The sequence below is a fragment of the Betta splendens genome, chromosome 6 (assembly GCF_900634795.4).
Source record: "Betta splendens chromosome 6, fBetSpl5.4, whole genome shotgun sequence".
NCBI classification, from domain to species: Eukaryota; Metazoa; Chordata; class Actinopteri; order Anabantiformes; family Osphronemidae; genus Betta; species Betta splendens.
This window is the reverse complement of record NC_040886.2, coordinates 12282389-12300984: the sequence shown is the minus strand read 5'-3', so window position 1 is coordinate 12300984 and position 18596 is coordinate 12282389. Positions and strand designations below refer to the sequence as shown.

Genomic DNA, 18596 nt, shown 5'->3' with positions numbered 1-18596 from the left:
TCCTCACTTGAGCTCTTGCGGGAATTGATAAATACGTCGTTTCTACACAGCTCTGGGAAATAACCGTGTGAAAGAGGAACTAAACCCTCTTCCCGTGCTCTGGTTAGAATAGATGAAACACAAGAACGCCACGTTTTTTTTTCTGGTGAAAGAATATGTAAAATAATACAGCCAGATGGCCTTCTGAATGCCACATCGCCTTGCTCGCGCCGAACACTGGGAACTTTCTAGTGTGTGCTTTTGTGCACGGCGCTGAAAGTGTGCATTCATTCTCGCAGGAGAGCGTCAGCTGTTGCAGGGAAGCAGGACTAGTCCTGTACCGGTGGACTCCATGTTGGTTCCTGCTCTTCATCGTATCATAAATCAGCTACGTGCAAACATCATAAGGAAGTGAACTGAAGGAGAACGGCTCTAATGCGAGATTATGAGCATACGCTAATCAGCTATCAAATAATGATGATCGCAGCTTTGTGTCCTGACTCTTCCCTCCTCATAATGGTGTCACTTGTCTCTTGCCTGAGGGTAGACTTTGGCTGTGATGGCTGGCTGGGATTCAGCTGGCTGGTGCCACAGAGATGCTCTGAGGAGGGAGATGCTAGTTTCCTGAAAATCAGCCTCCATCTTCCAAAGGACGTACAAGCTGTTTATGTTACACAATAATGCACTGGGTCATGGGTGATAATGTTGCCGACTAGACAGCTTGCTGGCCTAAATGTTCCCATGTGATCTATATGTGTTCTGCTTTACAATACTTTCATGATTCTAGCATGAAAATCCTAATTCATATGGAAAAAACAGTTGCTTGTTTTGTAACGACATGTTAGAGATACCGGGCATTATCATGTCTCATCACTATTGTCTGAAGGTATAAACCAGCAAACTATGCGCATAGGTTATGAAACGTGAACCCTTTTGCGCATGCACGCAGATTTGAACGCAGTCCCGTGCTCCGCTGCACATTTGCCCCAAAGGTCCGCGCAGCGTCTCCGTCCCGGCCGTCACGCGCGTCGTCAGAACGCGTGGAGGCAACCTGTGGCGAAACTTTCGAGCAAGTCGCGCTGCGCGGTGCTGCTCGGGACACGCGGCGCCCAATGGAGGAGCGCGCGCGCGCTGACGCCGCCGCTCCGCTCGGCTCGGCACGCCCCCAGCGTGGATACAAGCGGCAGGAACGGGCGCTCGGGAGACGCACTCGCTGTGCTGGAGAGGGCTCGAAGGCGCGATGGGAGTCAGCACGTCCAAGTTTCTGGAGTCCCCGTTCCCAGCGTCGTTGCACTAAACAAAGACGTAGTTTTTTCTTTTTTTTTTAATTTTGTTTTTGTTTTTGGCCGGAGCGGGCTTGTCTGCATTTTTGTCCGAGGCGTTTCTGTCACAGGATGTGAATGATAGTGAAACGCCGGGTAAGACCATAAAGTCAGTTCTCGCTGATGAGAACGACGTCCTCCTCGCCGCCACCGCTGCACAAAGGGAACCACGGAACTACTTTTTCTTTCCCTCGCGTCATCTTTTCATTTCTGTGAATGTCCTCGCGAAGCAGAGGGGGCTTTCTCAAAGACAAAATGGATCACTTTGCAGCAGAGTGCCTTGTTTCAATGTCCAGTCGTGCAATTGTTCACGCTCCTAAAGGGAATAGGGAGACTAAACCAGAAACCCCGTCCTCCTCCAAGAACGGAGAGGAAATTAAAGAGCCTTTGGTGAGAGATAACTCGTCCCTTTTCGTGGTTGCGCGGATTCTGGCGGATTTTAACCAGCAGACTCCCAACAATGTTGCCGAGCAGGCAAAAATAAGGGATGAGAGCATGCCGAACCTGAGAGATGATGGAAACTCTGCCACACCTACCACCATCTCCGATCCTTCTCTAAGACAAAGAGCCAAAAGATCCAGAGGTCGAACTGAGCAAGAATCACCGCAGAAAAAGCACAAATGCCACTATTCAGGTTGTGAAAAAGTTTATGGCAAATCATCCCACCTCAAAGCTCATCTAAGGACACACACAGGTCAGTTTGATCGGATGCGAATGTTTGTTGCTGTGAACATGACTTCTTGTTGGTCTCCTGCTGTGAGGACGGACGTGGGATTATTAAAAACTCCGAATACCGATTAAAAGTGTGCTGTTGTCTTACATTCAAGCTCATTTGTGCAGAGGAGAGAGCGGTGACCTGTGCGTTCCGTCGCCCGCTGTGCACATACGCTCACGCAAGCACCCGAAACTGAACAACGTGCACGCACAATAGTGGCCGTAGAGACCGACTCTGCGCATAATCGAAAAAATTGCATTGTTCATGTCAAGTTACGTGAACTTTGCGAGATGTCCTTTTAATTTCAGGGGGGAGGGCGTTGAGTGCGGTGCCACTCCCACTCACGTCTGCGAGCTTTGTCACGGCTTTCCTCTTGCACCCCCCCCCCCACCATCGCCACACCCCCGCATTGGACAGTATGTACAAACAAACTGCAGTGCGAACGCGGAAAAAAACCCTCCATTTGCCCCTTGTCCGCGCGCGTCCACGCGGGCAAACTTTGTTTCCTTCGGGAAAAACGTGTGAACGTGCGCATCGCAGACTAAGTGCGCGCTAACGTGCAAAGAAAGTTTGGCGGATCGATCCAGTAAGTTCACCGTCACACTGCCGAGCAACGCGCTCCAGATCGGCAGTGTGTCGCGTTTGACCTTCCTGGAGGACCGAGCGTCTCCATATTTGCGCTTTGCATTCCGCCAGATAGGAGAGAGAGGAGAGGGGGGGGGGGGACGCAGATCGACTCGAACGGGGGCGGAGAGGGGGGGTCGACAGGAGCTGCGTGCAGTCGCCTGTCTGCCCAAAGCCCTTTGTTGTGATGTGCCACACCCCCGCAAGACAGACTGCCAGCCAGCTGATCTGGCCAGCAACAGACTCAGCTAGCTGAGCCTCGACCGAGCAGCCTCTCCTCCTCCTCCTCCTCCTCCTCCTCCTCCTCCTCCTCCTCTCTGCGGCTCGCGCTCCCTCTGCCCGCCGCCTGCACCAGTCGTCGCAGACACGCTCGCATAAAACGCACGGAGCGTGAACTTGACCCGCACCCCCGGGCGCCGAACGCGTGGGACACGGTTTGACGTGAAATCCATCCTTCCACGCGCAGATAGTTGTCGCATTGCTTCTGCCTGACTTTCTGTGTGAAGACACTCCCCTCTGTGGCTTTGTTTGGTTTGTTTCCTTATGTCGTTGTTTCATAACACAGAATAAGTGAGGGCACACTAGAACAACACAGGGACAACCCTCCATTGAGTTTTCCTCCGCTGCAGCTCAAGAAAAGACTTGCAGCAGGAAACACTGACCCGACTGTCACACAAAGCGCCCTATAATCTGCCATTAGTGAAATGGCTCCCTACAGGAACAGAAATGCCTCAGTGTCCTAGTGCAGCTTTATTTACTGCCCTCGAGCTCTTCCCTTTCCTTGTGGGATAAACCGCCGTCTCTGGCTTTGTCGTTGCCTTCCCGTCCCATCGTTTGTGTTAATGAGGAGGGTTTCGGCCGCTTCATTGCACGGTCCAAAGCAACGTGAGTCACCCCGGCTCCGCTCAGCTGCTCCGCCTGCGCCAGACCTGCAGCGGTGCTCCCCGCGAGCCAGCCTCCAGCACACAGTGTGCTTCCCCTCAGCCACAACCATGTGTGCTCGCTCGGCCCCCCTCTCCCCTCGCCCGTGCAGCGCTTCCCTTTGCGTGGCTTTCTGTGTGGATGCACTCCGCCGTCTGCCTCCGCAATTGGTTTGCGTCTCATAAATTCTGGTAATAATGACTCGCTGTGCTCACTGGATTGGGCGGTCCCAGAATGTGGGTCAGCCGGGTTCAGGCGGTCTGCCTCCGCACAGCCTTGCAGCGCTTTCATGGAGCCAGACTCCCTCGGTTTGCTTCCTCTCAGCCCCTACTAGCAGAGTCAAGAGAGCATGGATCCCAGTCCTGTTAGTCCCAGCCCAGTCTAATTGAGGGGGTTCTAGATGCTGGACAAAGAGCCGGGGACAAGGCGTCCTTATTTGCCTTGAGTGATGCCTGCAGGCCCGTCTACACAGCCTTTGCAGTCCTTGAGTGTGTGATTAGTGCGTGTGTGTGGATGTGGAAACCTGAGACATATTGTGTTTCATTGGCACGTGACAAGATCAGTCCCAGCTCAAGCTCGCGATCTTCACCCAGTAGTAATGTTGTACATCTGGTTTCAGATTTTTATTGATAGACGTGCAAAGTTATAGCTGCTGTTTTGTTGGGCATCAGCTAAAATGTTCAAGTCCTACTGGTTCTCGGGTGAACTCGGGTTCAAATATGCAGCAGCTGAGCAGGAAGCCGACAGAGTTCAGTGCATTTACTACGTGTTTCTGTTCTCGCCTCTCCCCCAGCACCGTGTCAGACGGACTCCAGCGTGGTGGTATATGATGCATTTAAATGGCTTATTATGCTGCATTGAGTGCACTGACGGCAGGGAATCCAGAGATGTTTAGGGGTGTAGGGTTACCAGACAGCTTTTGTCTGAGCTCCTGGTGTGGGAGGTGGCACGGATGAGTTTCGTCTTGTGGCCCAGTGGAACAAATAAGATTCATAGAGGCCGTCTGTGTGTGTTATCAGCATTAGTTTGTTCCTGTTCCACTGCTGATCACTGGATGTACGTCACTCAGTGTTCCCTAGTCCAGAGGTGTCTTACAGACAGAGTCTTTGTACGGCCTCATTACTTTGCTCCTGTCATGTCATGCAAACAGCATCTCCGAAGGAGAGAAGGCCCCTGACAATCTCATTACAAGGCATGTCTTCCCCAGAAAGAACAGGCTGGGCCTTCTGGGCCCTCCCCCCACAGCTGGGCCTCAGAGACAGCGCCTCGTCAGTGTTCCTATTCCTATAGAAGCCTATTCAAAAACTATTCGAATCACCAGGAGGAACAGGGTCGATATTTCCCATAGACAAAGAACCTAATGACATCTTTTACAGTTGGTTTGACATTTTGTCTCAACGCCCTTTGTGTTCTGCAGGGGGTTCCTCCAAAATAGCTCTAAAGCCCTTTAGTGTCCGCCCTGAAAAAGTGCCCCCACCTGGCAGCACAGCTCCACTTTCGTCTAGACCCAGATATTCATGGCGCATCTGCAGTCATTAGCATACTTCAAATGTAAGATCATCCCAGATTCCACATGGAAAAACATTCAGGAGTCTCTGATTCTATATACTGTGGCTTTATGTGTGGACACGCTGCTGCACAAAGTGCCCAGTGTTCCTGTGTGGCTGGTGGCACTGATGAGGTAGCAGGGTGGAGATGGGGTTTTCCTGCCCTTGCTTGGGCCTGACCTTGGCACAGCCAGCGTTCAAATACCCATAGGACACAAGAGGTCAGTCTGTCTACCTGCTGCACGACAGGATTTCCACCATCCCTCCCAGCTGAGCCATATGATGTGAAAACAACCATTCCGTGCTCAGTAGTTTCCATTCGTCCCCCTCTTCTGGTGCCATGACAACTGAGATGTTTTTAGTCACTCCAGTGGCCACTGCTTTGTTCCTGGCTTAAATGTTTCACCAACTCCACAGTGAACCGCTGGATATTCTATGCTTCCATAAGATGAATCTTTAAGCTACTGGCTAAATGACACTTAGCTCCAGCCTTGTGTGTTTATTAGTTTAGGGTGGATTCATCACACGTTGTATAGAAATAGAATGTATTTGTATTCTTTTTAAAGCCAGAGTGCTTCAGGGGTGTCTGGACTATTTTGGTCCTTCTGTGCTGTCCGTGTCACTTCCTGCATCCTGTCTCTCTGCTGCTTGCTAACAAGCATCAACCTAAATCTATGTTGTGCTTTTGATCCCATCCGTCTGATGAGACGACTGGACATGACTGGACTGACCAACTTTCCAGATGGGGATGAGGTGTGGAACATTGTGCAGGTCTGTGTGATGTAGTGAGCAATATTCCCATACACCGATGTATATTTAGCATGCAGGTACTGTAAAGTGTAGCTTCGTCGCTGTGACAAGGCAAACATGACCTTGCCAAGCAGGGATTGGGAGCATGTGATGCGCCATCATTACCGAGCAGCAGTGGCTCCGGTATCGACTCCTGCTCTGCACTCTGGGGCCTGTTACGAGTTTACAGATGCACAAAGTCCAGGGTTTCCTTCTGTTGTGCGATACAGCATTCCCCTGATAGCAACTGTCATGTAGCAGAGCAGTGTGTGTCCAGTGGAAACACAGCATTAGTTAAATCTACTTGATCCTTAGGATGTAAATAAAACCGGTGCGGAGCCAGCGTCTTGATCTAATCCTCCACACGGAACGACACACACACGCTCCCCTGTCCAGTGCTGGAGCACCCCATGGGCTCCCGTATCACAGAAAGGCCCCGACCGTGCTGCGTTCACTGCCTGTGGGACACTCCCCTCTCCAGCCTGCGAAGCCAAGCAGGCGCTGGAGCGTGCCGAGCCCCGGGTGTCGATTACGAGCGGCAGGAGGACAAGGATACAGACCTGTGCAACACTCTGCATTTTTCACCTCTGCCGTTCAAAAAACCGCAAACCGCATCTTGCATGCGAGGGGAGGGTTTGCGCAGTACAAAGACGTAGCACATGCGGTGCAGCGGGGTGGGGGGTGGGGCTGGATATCAGGATATTCACCGTCAACGTCCTCCCAACGTTGATGTAGGTCATTTATTCAGCTGCATCTGCAGCTAATCTGATTAACGTTTGCCGGGCCCTGACCTCTGCGGCAGAGAACCCCCCCCGTCAGGCCGGGACTCGGAGGGTTCCACCCCGAGAGTGGGAGCCAGACTCTGTCCACTGGGCTCGATTCACAGAGAGAGGGCTCAAAATCTCCCCGGAGCTACAGTCAGAGGGAGTGTTTTGTCTCTAGCCGGGCTGTTTATGCTCGCCACAGTGTGGAAGGTGTGTCCCCTCTTTGTGGTCCTCCACAAAAGAGTTGTTGAGTCTCAGGGGAAGGAGGGCACGATCGTCCCCGCTGAGACGTGGAAATATTTCCCTCCTCCTCAGCAGCTGAGTATCAGGTTTAACCCGACCGACTCCAGCCGGTACCTCCGCTTATCTTGGTGTGCTGAGCCCTCCCGGGATCCAGCGGGGCCGTGGCTTTTTGTCTGGGACCCCTATCTAGACTGAGCCAGCGTTGTGCTGCGCGAGTGAGAGTCGCAGATGACAGGCCGGGCCTCCTCCCACCTGCTCCTGCACAACAACTGTAAACGCCCGCAAACGGCAGCAGCCGTCTGCGCGTCGGCAGCTAACTGGGGTTTAAACGATAAGGAGACTGCGACACATCAAGGCTCCGGGTTGTTCGAGCAGGCACTCAAGGCCGAACCAGAGTGCCCACTCTGGCTAATTGAGGCAAATGTGATGAGCTAGTTGAGCGCAGACGAGCCATCTCGGCCGTTTCCTCGACGAGGCAGGGAGGCGGCCGCCGCGCGTCTCCGGGCGAACGTCGATAGTCTGATCCGAGTGAGTTACGGTTAGTACGCGCAGCCCGCGTGATTGAAATGCATCACAGGAGTGCCTCTCCCGCTGGGAGCGAGGCCGCGGCTATTGTTCACCGCCTGACAGCTATAGGCCCACGAGGGGAGGCGGCCATTCAGCGGCAAAGCAAGGTCCCTCTCAGTTAATACAAAAGATGATAATAGATCAAATGCAGCCAGTGTTGGGAACCTTCCTTCTAACAAGCTGGAGCTGGTCCTCGTCGCGAACCCCAGAACCACCCAAGGGCCCTTTGTTGGTCCTGCAGACGCAACTTCTTGTTTGTAACAAACCCTGAACGGAGCTTCTGAGCAAACATGTCCTGATTGAAAGGATTTCTCGGCAGTTTGACTCCCATCCCACACAGTTAATTGTTCATAGAGCAAGAGCCACGTAAACAGTTTCCAAAGGCAGATGTGTTTCAAATCAAGCGGTGTGTTTTTTTTTTCCTGCTCGCTACAAACCGGATAACGAAGCTGAAGAGCACAGGCTGCTGTGTGAACAGTACAAAAGGCCTTAATGTATATATACACAGATGTTTGTGTTTTTCCCATTCGAATGGGACGTTGTGTGTTAATGGAGGGGCTGGACACGCATGGGTTAACCCCGTCTGCTCCAGTGGTTTATGCGCATGACGGACTCACCCGTCATTTTAGCATTACCCCCAATCCCACCAATGATTGTCTGCCGGCAGAGTCGCCGGCTCCTGCTTGGTTACAGGTCATAGCGTGCTGTAAACATGCAGCCAAATTACAGGACTGCCAGTTCCACCACTGGAGTTTATTTCATATGTGCCACTTAGCCAGCGCTAACGCGCGGTACCTCCTGTTGAGCGGTGATCCGTTGCGTGCATCCGCGCAGGTTTCGCGAACGCCTTGTTTTTGCTTTGAGTCTCTGTAAAAGATATTTCCTGTTCTGGTTCTTACTCTGAAGGCACTTAGTTCTGAATTCAAGGTAATCCCCCATGAATCCACGGGAGCTGTCGATGCTAGGCCTCCTATGGCGGTTTCAACTACACTGAATTTGGCCCCGCGCCTGAGGACGAACTAGCAATGTTAACTGCTGTGGTTTGAAAATGCTGGTGGCTGCTGGTTGGAGCAGGCGTCAAGAGATCTGATGTCGCCTCTGCAGACACCATCCTTTACACCGGGGAGGCAGATTCTGTGTCTCTTAACCATGAGTGCCGGAACCGAACTTCCTAGATGTGAATGAGACCCGGATGAAGGGAGCGGAGCAAAGATTATGTGTTTATCCACTGACCCAGTGGCCTCTGAGGGAACAGTTATATAACACAAGTACCTGTGACATAAGCGTGTCGGCTTGGAGGTGTGTGTGTGTGTGTGTGTGTGGGGGGGGGGGGGGGGGGGGGGGTGGCATTAGCAGTTAGTAGAGGTCCAATTTGCTCGCATGATGTAACTCACTTTTTGGGTAACTGGGTCACTGTGTTCGTTGGGGAAAAGCTTCTCTGGCAACCCCCCCGCCTGCCTCCCTCCCTCCCTCCCCCGTGCCCTCTGTAACGGACACATTCTGAGAAAGACACACCACACCCTGGACGTGGCGCCCTGCCAGAGATGGGATAACCAGTGGGTGGGACGTGGCGTCACAGATGGGAAGGAGAGCAGGGTCGGGGTGGGGGTGGGGTTGGGGGGGGAAGGGGGTGCTTGGCAGCTTACAGAGATGCTGAGTAATACCTGCAGCACTAGTAGTGGTAGTAGCCGCTGTCATGGTCTCCATTCAGGATCCAGGCCTCAACATGCTTTTCCTGTATGAAGCCAGTGTATGGAGCCAACAGGCAGATGGTCAGTGAATAAGTCGAGTCTGAAGAAGTCACAGAGCTCTAAATAATTTGCTGCGTCTCGGTGGATACTTGATGCCTCCACTATGACTGCATGACTGTCTCAGCGCAGTTAGACTTGATATCGCAGCCTGGCTCTCTGGTGTCTGGTTAAATATTAATGTCGGCGGATCCATTACTGTGGTTACTGAGTCTTGAGCAGTTCGCGGAGTTGAGAGCAGCTTCTTTGACATTTTTGGGGCCAAAAAAGCTCAGGATGCGGTGCCGGGTGGCAGCGCCGCGTGCTAATAAGCTATAAAACCAGCCCAGCGTGAATCCCTTCAATAAGGCGCTTGTTTGCATGGAGGGTGTAATCAAGGACTTACACGGAGCCAAACAGCCGCTTCCTCCAAAGCCTGCGCAGGCCGCATGCATTGTTTCACTGGCTGCAGCCTGAGCTGAGTGTGAAGCCACAGGAACAGAGGTGGGCAGGGCTGAGAGTCTGGAGCTGAGCTGAGGCGTCAGAGGCAGGAGCGCTGTCTGGACTTGCACCGTCTGTCTGCATGTTTTGTAACCATGCAGGGGGGGGGGGGGGGGGGGGGGGGTAGATGTGCACTTCTTGTTTTTTGAGACTGACTGGCATCAGGTAGCATGTGAGTATTTGATGCCAAACAGCGCTGTTTCCATTGTGGCCCTGAGGGAAACCGCAGAACAGAAGAGAAGCTCCGTGAGACCTGTTCCTGCGCGCGTGCGTCACCGGCCGGCGTTAACGCGCCTCCCCGTCTGCGCCGCTTCGCGCCTCGTGCGTCCGGCGCGTGTTCACGCGGCCCGTCTCCTTCTCGGGAATAAACCCGCGGCATTCAGAGGAGATGCCCCGTGGAAATAAACAATATAGAGGAACAGAGTGCTGCGTTTGGGCTCCGCGCACACTGTTTCCACATCAGAATGGAAGGAAACCACAAGATATATAGGACCATCTGGCTTTGAGTAGATTTGTGTCAGAGCCCCCTTTTATGACCTGATGGGGGGGGGGGGGGCATTCCCATGTGCAAAGGAGGAACGATTGTGGGTGTGATTAGAATTTGGAGTTCAGATAATTAAAGATAGTCAACGTTTACGTGATTCAGCACACAGCTCTCGTGACAGTGTGAACATGGCGTCCGGCGGTTCGCAGGAGGAGGTGGTGTAAATGTCTCACTGTAGCGGAACGCCACAGTGTGGTTCAACAGGCCCCTCTGTGGTTGTGACTGATTAACCTGTAAGCACTAAGTCACCACTCACTGAATGTGGTCAGAGCACAGAAATATGCTGACACGTGTCATGCTCACGAACACACGAACACGCTAAGAATCAGGAGTTTATGTATTTGCGTGGATGTATGTGATGTGATTTGAAATGAGTAAATGGACTGAACTCTGACCCCTCCTTCTCCTGTTTGGCAGGAGAGCGGCCTTTCCCCTGCACTTGGCCCGACTGCAGCAAGAAGTTCGCCCGCTCCGACGAGCTGGCCCGCCACTACCGCACCCACACGGGCGAGAAGAAGTTCGGCTGCCCGCTGTGCGACAAGCGCTTCATGCGCAGCGACCACCTGATGAAGCACGCGCGCCGCCACTCGGACTTCCAGCCCGGCATGCTGAAGAGGCCCCACGGCGGCGCCGGCGGCGGCGCCACGCGCCCCAGCTCCCTCAGCGACTACAGCCGCTCGGACGCCTCCAGCCCCACCCTCAGCCCCGCCCTCAGCCCCGCCCTCAGCCCCGCCCTCAGCCCCGCCGACTCGCCTTAAACTCCAACCCAGTCGCACTTTCCGCGTCGGACCTGCGAGGCCCGTGTGTTTGTGTCACAGCTGTCGGCCGCCTTCCTCTGCTTCCCCTGCGCTTGCTGTGGTGTACCATACTGTACATACCTGCTTATTGTAGTGCAATTACTCGTGTGATCCTAAAAGAAGGTAATGCCTTTTCCAGACGGCAATATTCCCATTCTGTACTATACGCCTGTGTTTTCCTGGCTCCTGATCAGTGCACATTGTCCAGCGTACGTTCAGTCGGCGACTCAAGGTTCAGACGGAAAAACGGACACGCTGATGAGTCTTATCAAAAAGATCCTCCTTTGTTTTCCTTTGCTTTTATGAATGGCTGGGGAGAAGGGGTACACACACACACACACACACACACACACACACACACACACACACACACACACACACACACACACACACACACACACACACACACACACACCTCAGGATCAAAGACATTTGCTACTCCTGTAATACCACAGTACTTGACAGTACTCACATTGACTGCACAATATGCTCATCACTTTACTCTGAAATTCAACCGCGGTTGAATTTTGCGCCCTGCTCAGGGATGGCCTTGTTAGCTTGAACGAATGAACATAGCGAAGAGAAACATGCCGTACATAGATAGCAGCCTTACACTCAACACACTTTGCACTCTTTCTTCTTTCTGTTGTCGCTCGCGCTCGGACGGTAAATAGTCACAGGCCGTGTGATTCCAAACCAATCTCCCAGTCCCCACTTCCACGAACGCAGGCCGTCTGCCGCCGCGGTCCCATTCAGCCGCCGTTACGCTGGGTTCAGCAGCGTGGGAGGACTGGGCTTATGGTGGGTTAGCAGTTTTTTATATTTTAGGACCTTTAAATAGAGACAGTAAAGTTTCAAAGCAGCTGTTCGTGCTTTTTTTTAAATGCTGTTTTTGCCAGCGTGGACACAAAGGGACTTTAAGCTGAAACAATGTTGCTCCTTCTCTTAAGCACATAGGAAAACGTACCAAAGACAAGAGTAAATGAAAGCTCCCCATTCAGCCAGCAGGGCCTGTGGTTGGCTGCATCGTAGATAGAGCCAGGCCGCCTGCTCGCATACACCCCCCCACCCCCCCCTCTTGTGGGCTCCCCAGAGGAAACAGCTGCATCCTACAAGACTATTCACAGGCCGCAGGAGGAGGGCTGACGCGCCATTCCAGCCGAGTCCTCCCTCGCACGTCTGGCTCTACCTGTCCTGTCAGGGCGCGGCGGCGCTCCGGGCCCACCGGGCCGCCGGGGTCACCCGGGGGTCGAGTGTGAGCCGGGCCTGCGACGCGAAGCAACGCGTACGGAGCTGTATCTGCAACAGGCAGGCGAGAGAGCGGCCGTCTGATAAAGGAGGAGAGGTTTATCGTGAGCCGAGCAGCACGGCTGCTGAAGAGGACACCCAGTCCCAGACGCCCACGTCTGCTCCTCCTCCTCCTCCTCCTCCTCCTCCTCCTCCTCCTCCTCCCTATACTGAGCTGCTGAGAGCGAGTTACGAGGAAAAAATTCTCCCAATTCGCTCTACGCGCTAAAAGCGAGACGTCAAACAGCTGCTTTCAAACTTTCTCTCTTTTCAAACCGTTGCTAAAACATTGGAGCCAGAAGGAACATATCAGCAGAGTGCGGTGACCACCGGCCTCGCGCCGTCCTGCCTGTGGAGCGCAGGCGGCCCGTGAGAACCCCGACCTGTGTTTTCTAGGCAGACACGCCTCAGTAAGTCGGGCGGGAGGCACAAAGGCCCAGCAAAGCTGCCGTGGAAGCGGCACCGCTATCAAAACTGCCGCCGCCGCCGCGCCGGTCTGTGGCTGGAGGTGCTTTCATCTGTGTCACTTGGTTCCGTCAGACCCGAGTGACCCCCCCCCCGGCCCCCCCTCCGTCGTGCCCCTGCAGCTCTGTGCATCACGCTATGTGCATGTTAACGACCTCGCCCTGAAAGCGCAGGGGCTCTGAGACGGTCTGGCAGGTGGACGTTTATGAATGGCAGGCATTGTCCCGCGGCGGCCATCTCTTCAAAGCGGTCGAAGAACTGGCTGTGTCACATCCTCCAGAAAGAAAACAGCCCTTATTCAGACCGAATGCAGTAGTCTCCTTCACGCCGCCGCTGCAAAAGAGAAAAAGATCGGCCTCTGTGAGATGGTGAAAATTGTGTCCAGTGCAGCACGAGGCCTCGGATCAGCTCCGATCCCTTAGTGAAAGAAGCATTTCTCAAAGTTGTCGATTTCAACAAATTCCTGTTGAGCAGCTTCTCTTTCCCCTCCCATTTTTAATTTAGCTTCCTCTTGCAAAAAAAAAAGAAAAACCATCTTAATAGCTCCACCCAATCTCCTCTCGACCCATGATCTGCACATTTACCTCAGGGTCAGCCTCCGTGGGGCAGATGTGGGACCGGGGGACCTGCCGGCCTGGTCCTGGGGGCCTGGTGCTCGCTGCTGGTCAGTGTCCAGCCACGCCGGAACCACCGGCCCGGCTCCTGACAGGTCCCAGTCCCAGTCAGCCAGTGGACTCACAGCACAGCGCCTGTGACGGTGTAACCAGCCCAGTCTCTTCCCCCACGTCGAACCGTACAGAACCGCGTACAGAGCGTCTCCTTTTACTCTCACTGTACCAAACCTACTTGAATCATTCAACGTCGAAGGCCATTGAACACAGATTTGTACATGTCCATTTTTACTGTACTCGCTCCGGCTCTCAAATAGTTATTACCGTGTCTGGAGCGAGGTGTACAGCGTGTTCTCTGATGATTTCCTTTCTAGATTTTGGTTGTCTTTAAGTCATTTCAGTCGTCATCTCTTTAGCATTCGTCAGCGCGTTAGACGTTGAGGCCAGTTAAAGGAGCCATTGTAAGTGAAATAACATCACTTTAACTCCATTTACTGGGGTTCACCCCTTTAATTAGTAACGCTTAAATACACTGTTGATGTCAGGATCCAGGTTGTTCCAAATAGCCTGTGGCCCAAACATTCCTTTAAGTCCAAAATAAAAGGACTGTTTGTTTTTGGGTGTTTTTGATGAGAAGTAAAGGAAACCTCCTAGACTAGATGTCAATTTCAGATCCTTGGTTTGAACGTTTTCCATAAGAATAGAGACCACAGCATTGTGAGTTAGCAATGTAGTCATAATCTTTTATTATTGCTTTATTTGTGTCCTTTGAAAAGCTTGTATAATTTTCAAAACCATACCTCTTGAAATATTTGACTTTGTTTTACCTTCATATCTTTTCAAAGCATCCATCAAGTAGCTCACCTGCGTTTGACGAGTAGCGCACATAGTTTTTTTGTCCCTACTTGAGTGAAGAAGAGAGGTGGATGTAAACACTGGGCTACATTTTATATAATCATTTTGTCAGGATACTGCACATCCTTATATATATATATTCAAAAAAATAATCTTTCCAGGGAAAAACGTATTTTTTATTATTTTATGTTAAAAATATATGTCAAATGTACTTTAGTTTATTGAGCTTCACATATTTGTCTGTATTCAAACATTAACTTTGTGATGATGTCAGCTGTAAATTATGTTGAAATGCTAAAGTCAAGCATCATTGCAGACTCCATCATGAGCACAGATTTTAAACGATGGTAAAAAACAGATGCGAAGTTTCTATAGTGCATCGCTTACTCTGAGTTCAAGTAACAATACATGAGTTGCTTATTGTCTAGTATGCAAAGAACTAACATCAAGCTCACATTATTGATCTGAATACAACTTAGAACATCACCACTGAGCTCAGCTTATTATTATTGATTGATGCAATTGTGTGCCAAAACTATAAATGGTAAATTCATGATGATCATACAAATGTTGAGGATGAAATGGGGGAAAATTGCTACTATCAGACATTTAACGGGCTTGTACAGTTTTATAATGTGTGACATGTTTTTATGTTATGTACAGCAACTCTGCATATTTGATATACAAGTGTTTTAAGTTAAATATTTCTTTTCTGCTTTGTGTAAACATTCGGATTGTGGAGCTTTGTGTCCATTTTGGTTCTTATTTAAGTTTGTCTTCTTTTATTTGCTGTACAATAGACACGCATTATATAATGGTTTATTACAGGTATATCTGACACAAACAATCTTAACGAACATCCAACCATTCCAAAGGATCGAACATTTTATTTGCTATAAATGTGCTGCTTACGTCAACCTGATGCATTTTGTAAGTCATACACAGAAGTCGGTCGTGACTTCGGCTTGTACACAAGGTACGTTTCTCCATGTCGACGTTTTCCAGGTTAAACTCCTTCTTTCCTCCTCCACGGGCTCCATGTTTGGGCCGGGGCCCATCTGAACTGAAACCATACATGCAATAGGAAAAGGTGAGGGACATGTGGAGCGTGTGTTCCCGAGGCCGCTCGGGGTCTGGCTGAGGTAGAGGCAGGTGATGGCACAGAGTAGCCGTTGAGCAGTGGGTGAGCAGGGTTCATCGCTGACTCCACACGGACCAGGTGTTACCAAAGGCTAAGGGGGGAGATGTGAATGTCGCATGAATTCTGAGCCTCCGCGTTCACCTCTTCATGCTGTTAGTGGGTTTTCTTGCTTGATATGGACCTTTTTCTACACATGAGCATTTTTGTTATATTTTTAAAAACAATTTGAATGAACAAAGCCCAGTTAATCGTGTAAAGAAATGAATAAGGAAGGAACGGGCAGGAACATGCAGCACCGCAGACTTCAACGGTCTGGTTCTGCTCGGTCCGACGAGCGTCTGACGTATTTGCTACTGACGGGTCTGGAGCTCTCTCTCGGTCCTGTCTGTCCTGCGTGTCTCCACAGTGTACCGTTGCTCTCTTTTTACCTCCGCGCGCTCCGCCTCGGCCCGTCACCGTCAGTTGCCTGTTGTAGTGACTCCGCGGTGCTGCTCCCCCCCCGCTCAGCACCAGTATAATCTAATCTGTAAATAACTCGACTCAGCTACGGCCAGTACATTCTCTTATGACCTCAGTCTAACCTTCAGGTGTAACTTTGTTTTTTCTCGTTTCTCTCAGCAAACCAAAATCACTACATCAAGTATTACAGTTGTACAGTTCCTTGGATCCCACACGCATTCATGTGCTGGTCTTAGCTGCTCTGCTGTATCTTTTTATGGCATTATTTTTTACATGTTAGACAATATATTGTGACCATGTCCTATGCAAATATGAAAAATAACAGATTGTTGAATAATGTATGTTGTCATAACTTGTATGCATGATATAGTGAAGTTTACATTTGGAAATAAATTCATAAAATAAGCAGCTAAACTTCTGTTGTGCCCTTGTTTCTCACTAAAGGACTCTGAGTATGAGGTATCATCAGCTCTTCTGGGCCCATAACATATGATAAGAGTGTTATGTATAAGACTTCCTGCAAAATATGCTTAGCACAACAGTTCCGATGTCAGTCACAGCAGTATAGTCACACTGGACAAACACACAAGGTCCTTGAGTGCAGTGAAGTACAGTGTTTTCTTTTTCATTGTCAGTGTTCAGCTGCTTCAGGGTTCTCACAACAGGAAGTACACCTTGTTCTCTCCTTGCACTCATGCAAATGCCTAACGTAACTGCTGGGGTATAAACAACGGGTGGGGCGCTTACGGCATTTCAGGCTATATAGACAGACATGGCTGTGTGTGTGTGTGCTTCCTGGATGAACCCACGGCATTTGCAAGTTCAGCTCCAAACCATGATCCGCTGCAACCTGCTGCCCCCTGTGTGCCCTGTGTTTATTCTTCTCTTAAGCGCAGCGTGTCCACCAGCGATCACGGGCGTTGGCTCTTCCTGTGAACAGTAAGTTGTGTGATGAGGAAGGAACAGCGATAGAGAGAGACAGAGAGAGAGAGAGAGAGAGAGAGAGAGAGAGAGAGAGGAGGGCATTGACATCCTTGATGAGCAGCCTGGTGTCTTCCCCACACCTCCTGTCTCCAGGCAGGTTGGACCCACCAGCACACGGATGCTGCCACCCCTGGCACCGTGCGCCGCGACAGCCGGCGCGTTCCTGGAGCTCGCGTCTCGTGTTTGTGTGGCAACACGATGCACTCGTGTGTGATAGTGAATTTTTTGATGGTCCCCGGCTTTGAATATCAGCCGGGAAGCTGTCGTCAAGGAGAACGGAGCTGCTAAATATTGCTTAGCTTAACAGAGACTCACTAGTGTCCTGACATTTATCCCTCTGTAAGGAAGATCTCAGCTTTCACTATCTGTGTGCGTGAGACCCACATTTTCTGTGTTTGTGTGTCTTTCAATTACACGTTTAATCTCAGGATGACGCATTTCTTCCCCAGTAGTGAGTTATATTGCAGATGCGCTGTGCGGCAAAGTACAGGCAGTTGTATGAACTCTTAGCTCTCTGCTGGTATCGCCCTTCACACAGGATGCGGGGGTGGAGGAGGTGGTTTCAGTTTGACTGACTTATCTCTTGAGTCACATATTGTCTCTGGATCATCACCCCCTTCGAGCCCAGGCTCCAGGTACATTTCTGCGTGCAGTGTAGACTCGCGCATTGAGAGAGGAGCCACAAATGTCAACCGTGCGGTGCCTTCAAAGCCCCGTCTCGGAGAAAAACGCTGTAGCGTGAGAGAGATGGGAGGTGAGGATGAGGAGGTGGGTGCGCCCATGCTAGACACGCTCAAACTCGGAGGCGTAGGAGGCTCCGTGGGCCGGACGAGGGTCCCTGCTCCACTGAGCTATGTGGGCACTGCTGACTTTGAGACGCGGTGGAATGAATCCACTGAAAGCGAAGGAGAGATGTGGTCAGAGGCACACAGGGACCTGTGTGTGTGTGTGTGTGTGTGTGTGTGTGTGTGTGTGTGTGTGTGTGTGTGTGTGTGTGTGTGTGTGTGCGGGGTGTGTGTGTGCGTGTGTGTGTGTGTGTGTGTGTGTGTGTGTGTGTGTGTATGTGTGCGTGCGTGCGTGCGTGTGTGCGTGTGCGTGTGTGTGTGTGCGTGTGTGTGTGCGTGTGTGTGTGTGTGTGTCCTTCCTCCACGCCAGGCCCCAGAAGGCAGGCTGAGGGGCCTGTGATGCCACCCACTCTCCAGGGCGGTGCATGGCAGGGATCCGGCTGAGCGGGTGGGATGAGCTCAGATATGGAGACTGGCACTGGCTGAGAACAAGGCTTAGCTGTGGACGTGGGGGTGGGAAGTGGGTAGGTCTGGTGCAGCAGAGGCATCAGCCGCCGACCTGTAAACACTCTCTGATAATGGGCCTTAGTCTCTAATTGATAGGAATAATTTATGAGCGCTGGGCAAAAAGGATCTAAAGATTCACTTAATAAAGCCATGCATATTCGTTAGCTCCCCGCATTTCAATTTCACAATATTAATGAGACAACAGCTTGACATAAAAGACAATATTTATGAGGCATTGTGTTATGTTAACTCTAATGGCTTCTAATTATGCAAGCACGGATGTAGATGAATTTGAAAGGGAAATAAAACGTGGCTCAAAATGAGCCTTGGTCAGAATGGAATTGAGTGATTTTGACAACTTGGATTCTGTGCGAGGGGACGAGCGGCTGCCAAGTGGCTGCTGCGTGTCTGATAGAGTTCTTTGTTGCTTCGTAAGGAAATTGGAAGGAAATTCTGAGAAAA

General features: G+C 51.2%; 1 protein-coding gene across 1 annotated transcript; it reads left to right on the top strand.

Annotated features, from left to right (window-relative positions):
• Positions 1-992: 992 nt before the first annotated feature.
• klf13 (Kruppel-like factor 13) lies at positions 993-16272 on the top strand. The gene is made up of 2 exons (XM_029153330.3): positions 993-1995; positions 10661-16272. Exons 1-2 carry the CDS (start codon positions 1518-1520, stop codon positions 10999-11001), a joined length of 819 nt encoding a protein of 272 aa, XP_029009163.1. The 5' UTR covers positions 993-1517; the 3' UTR covers positions 11002-16272.
• Positions 16273-18596: the final 2324 nt, after the last annotated feature.

Excerpts from the sequence above, each read along its gene's own strand:
- klf13 (XM_029153330.3), top strand. The coding sequence starts at position 1,518 with ATGTCCTCGCGAAGCAGAGGGGGCTTTCTCAAAGACAAAATGGATCAC. Across the intron at positions 1,996-10,660 it reads TCATCTAAGGACACACACAG|GAGAGCGGCCTTTCCCCTGC; the intron begins GTCAGTTTGATC and ends CCTGTTTGGCAG.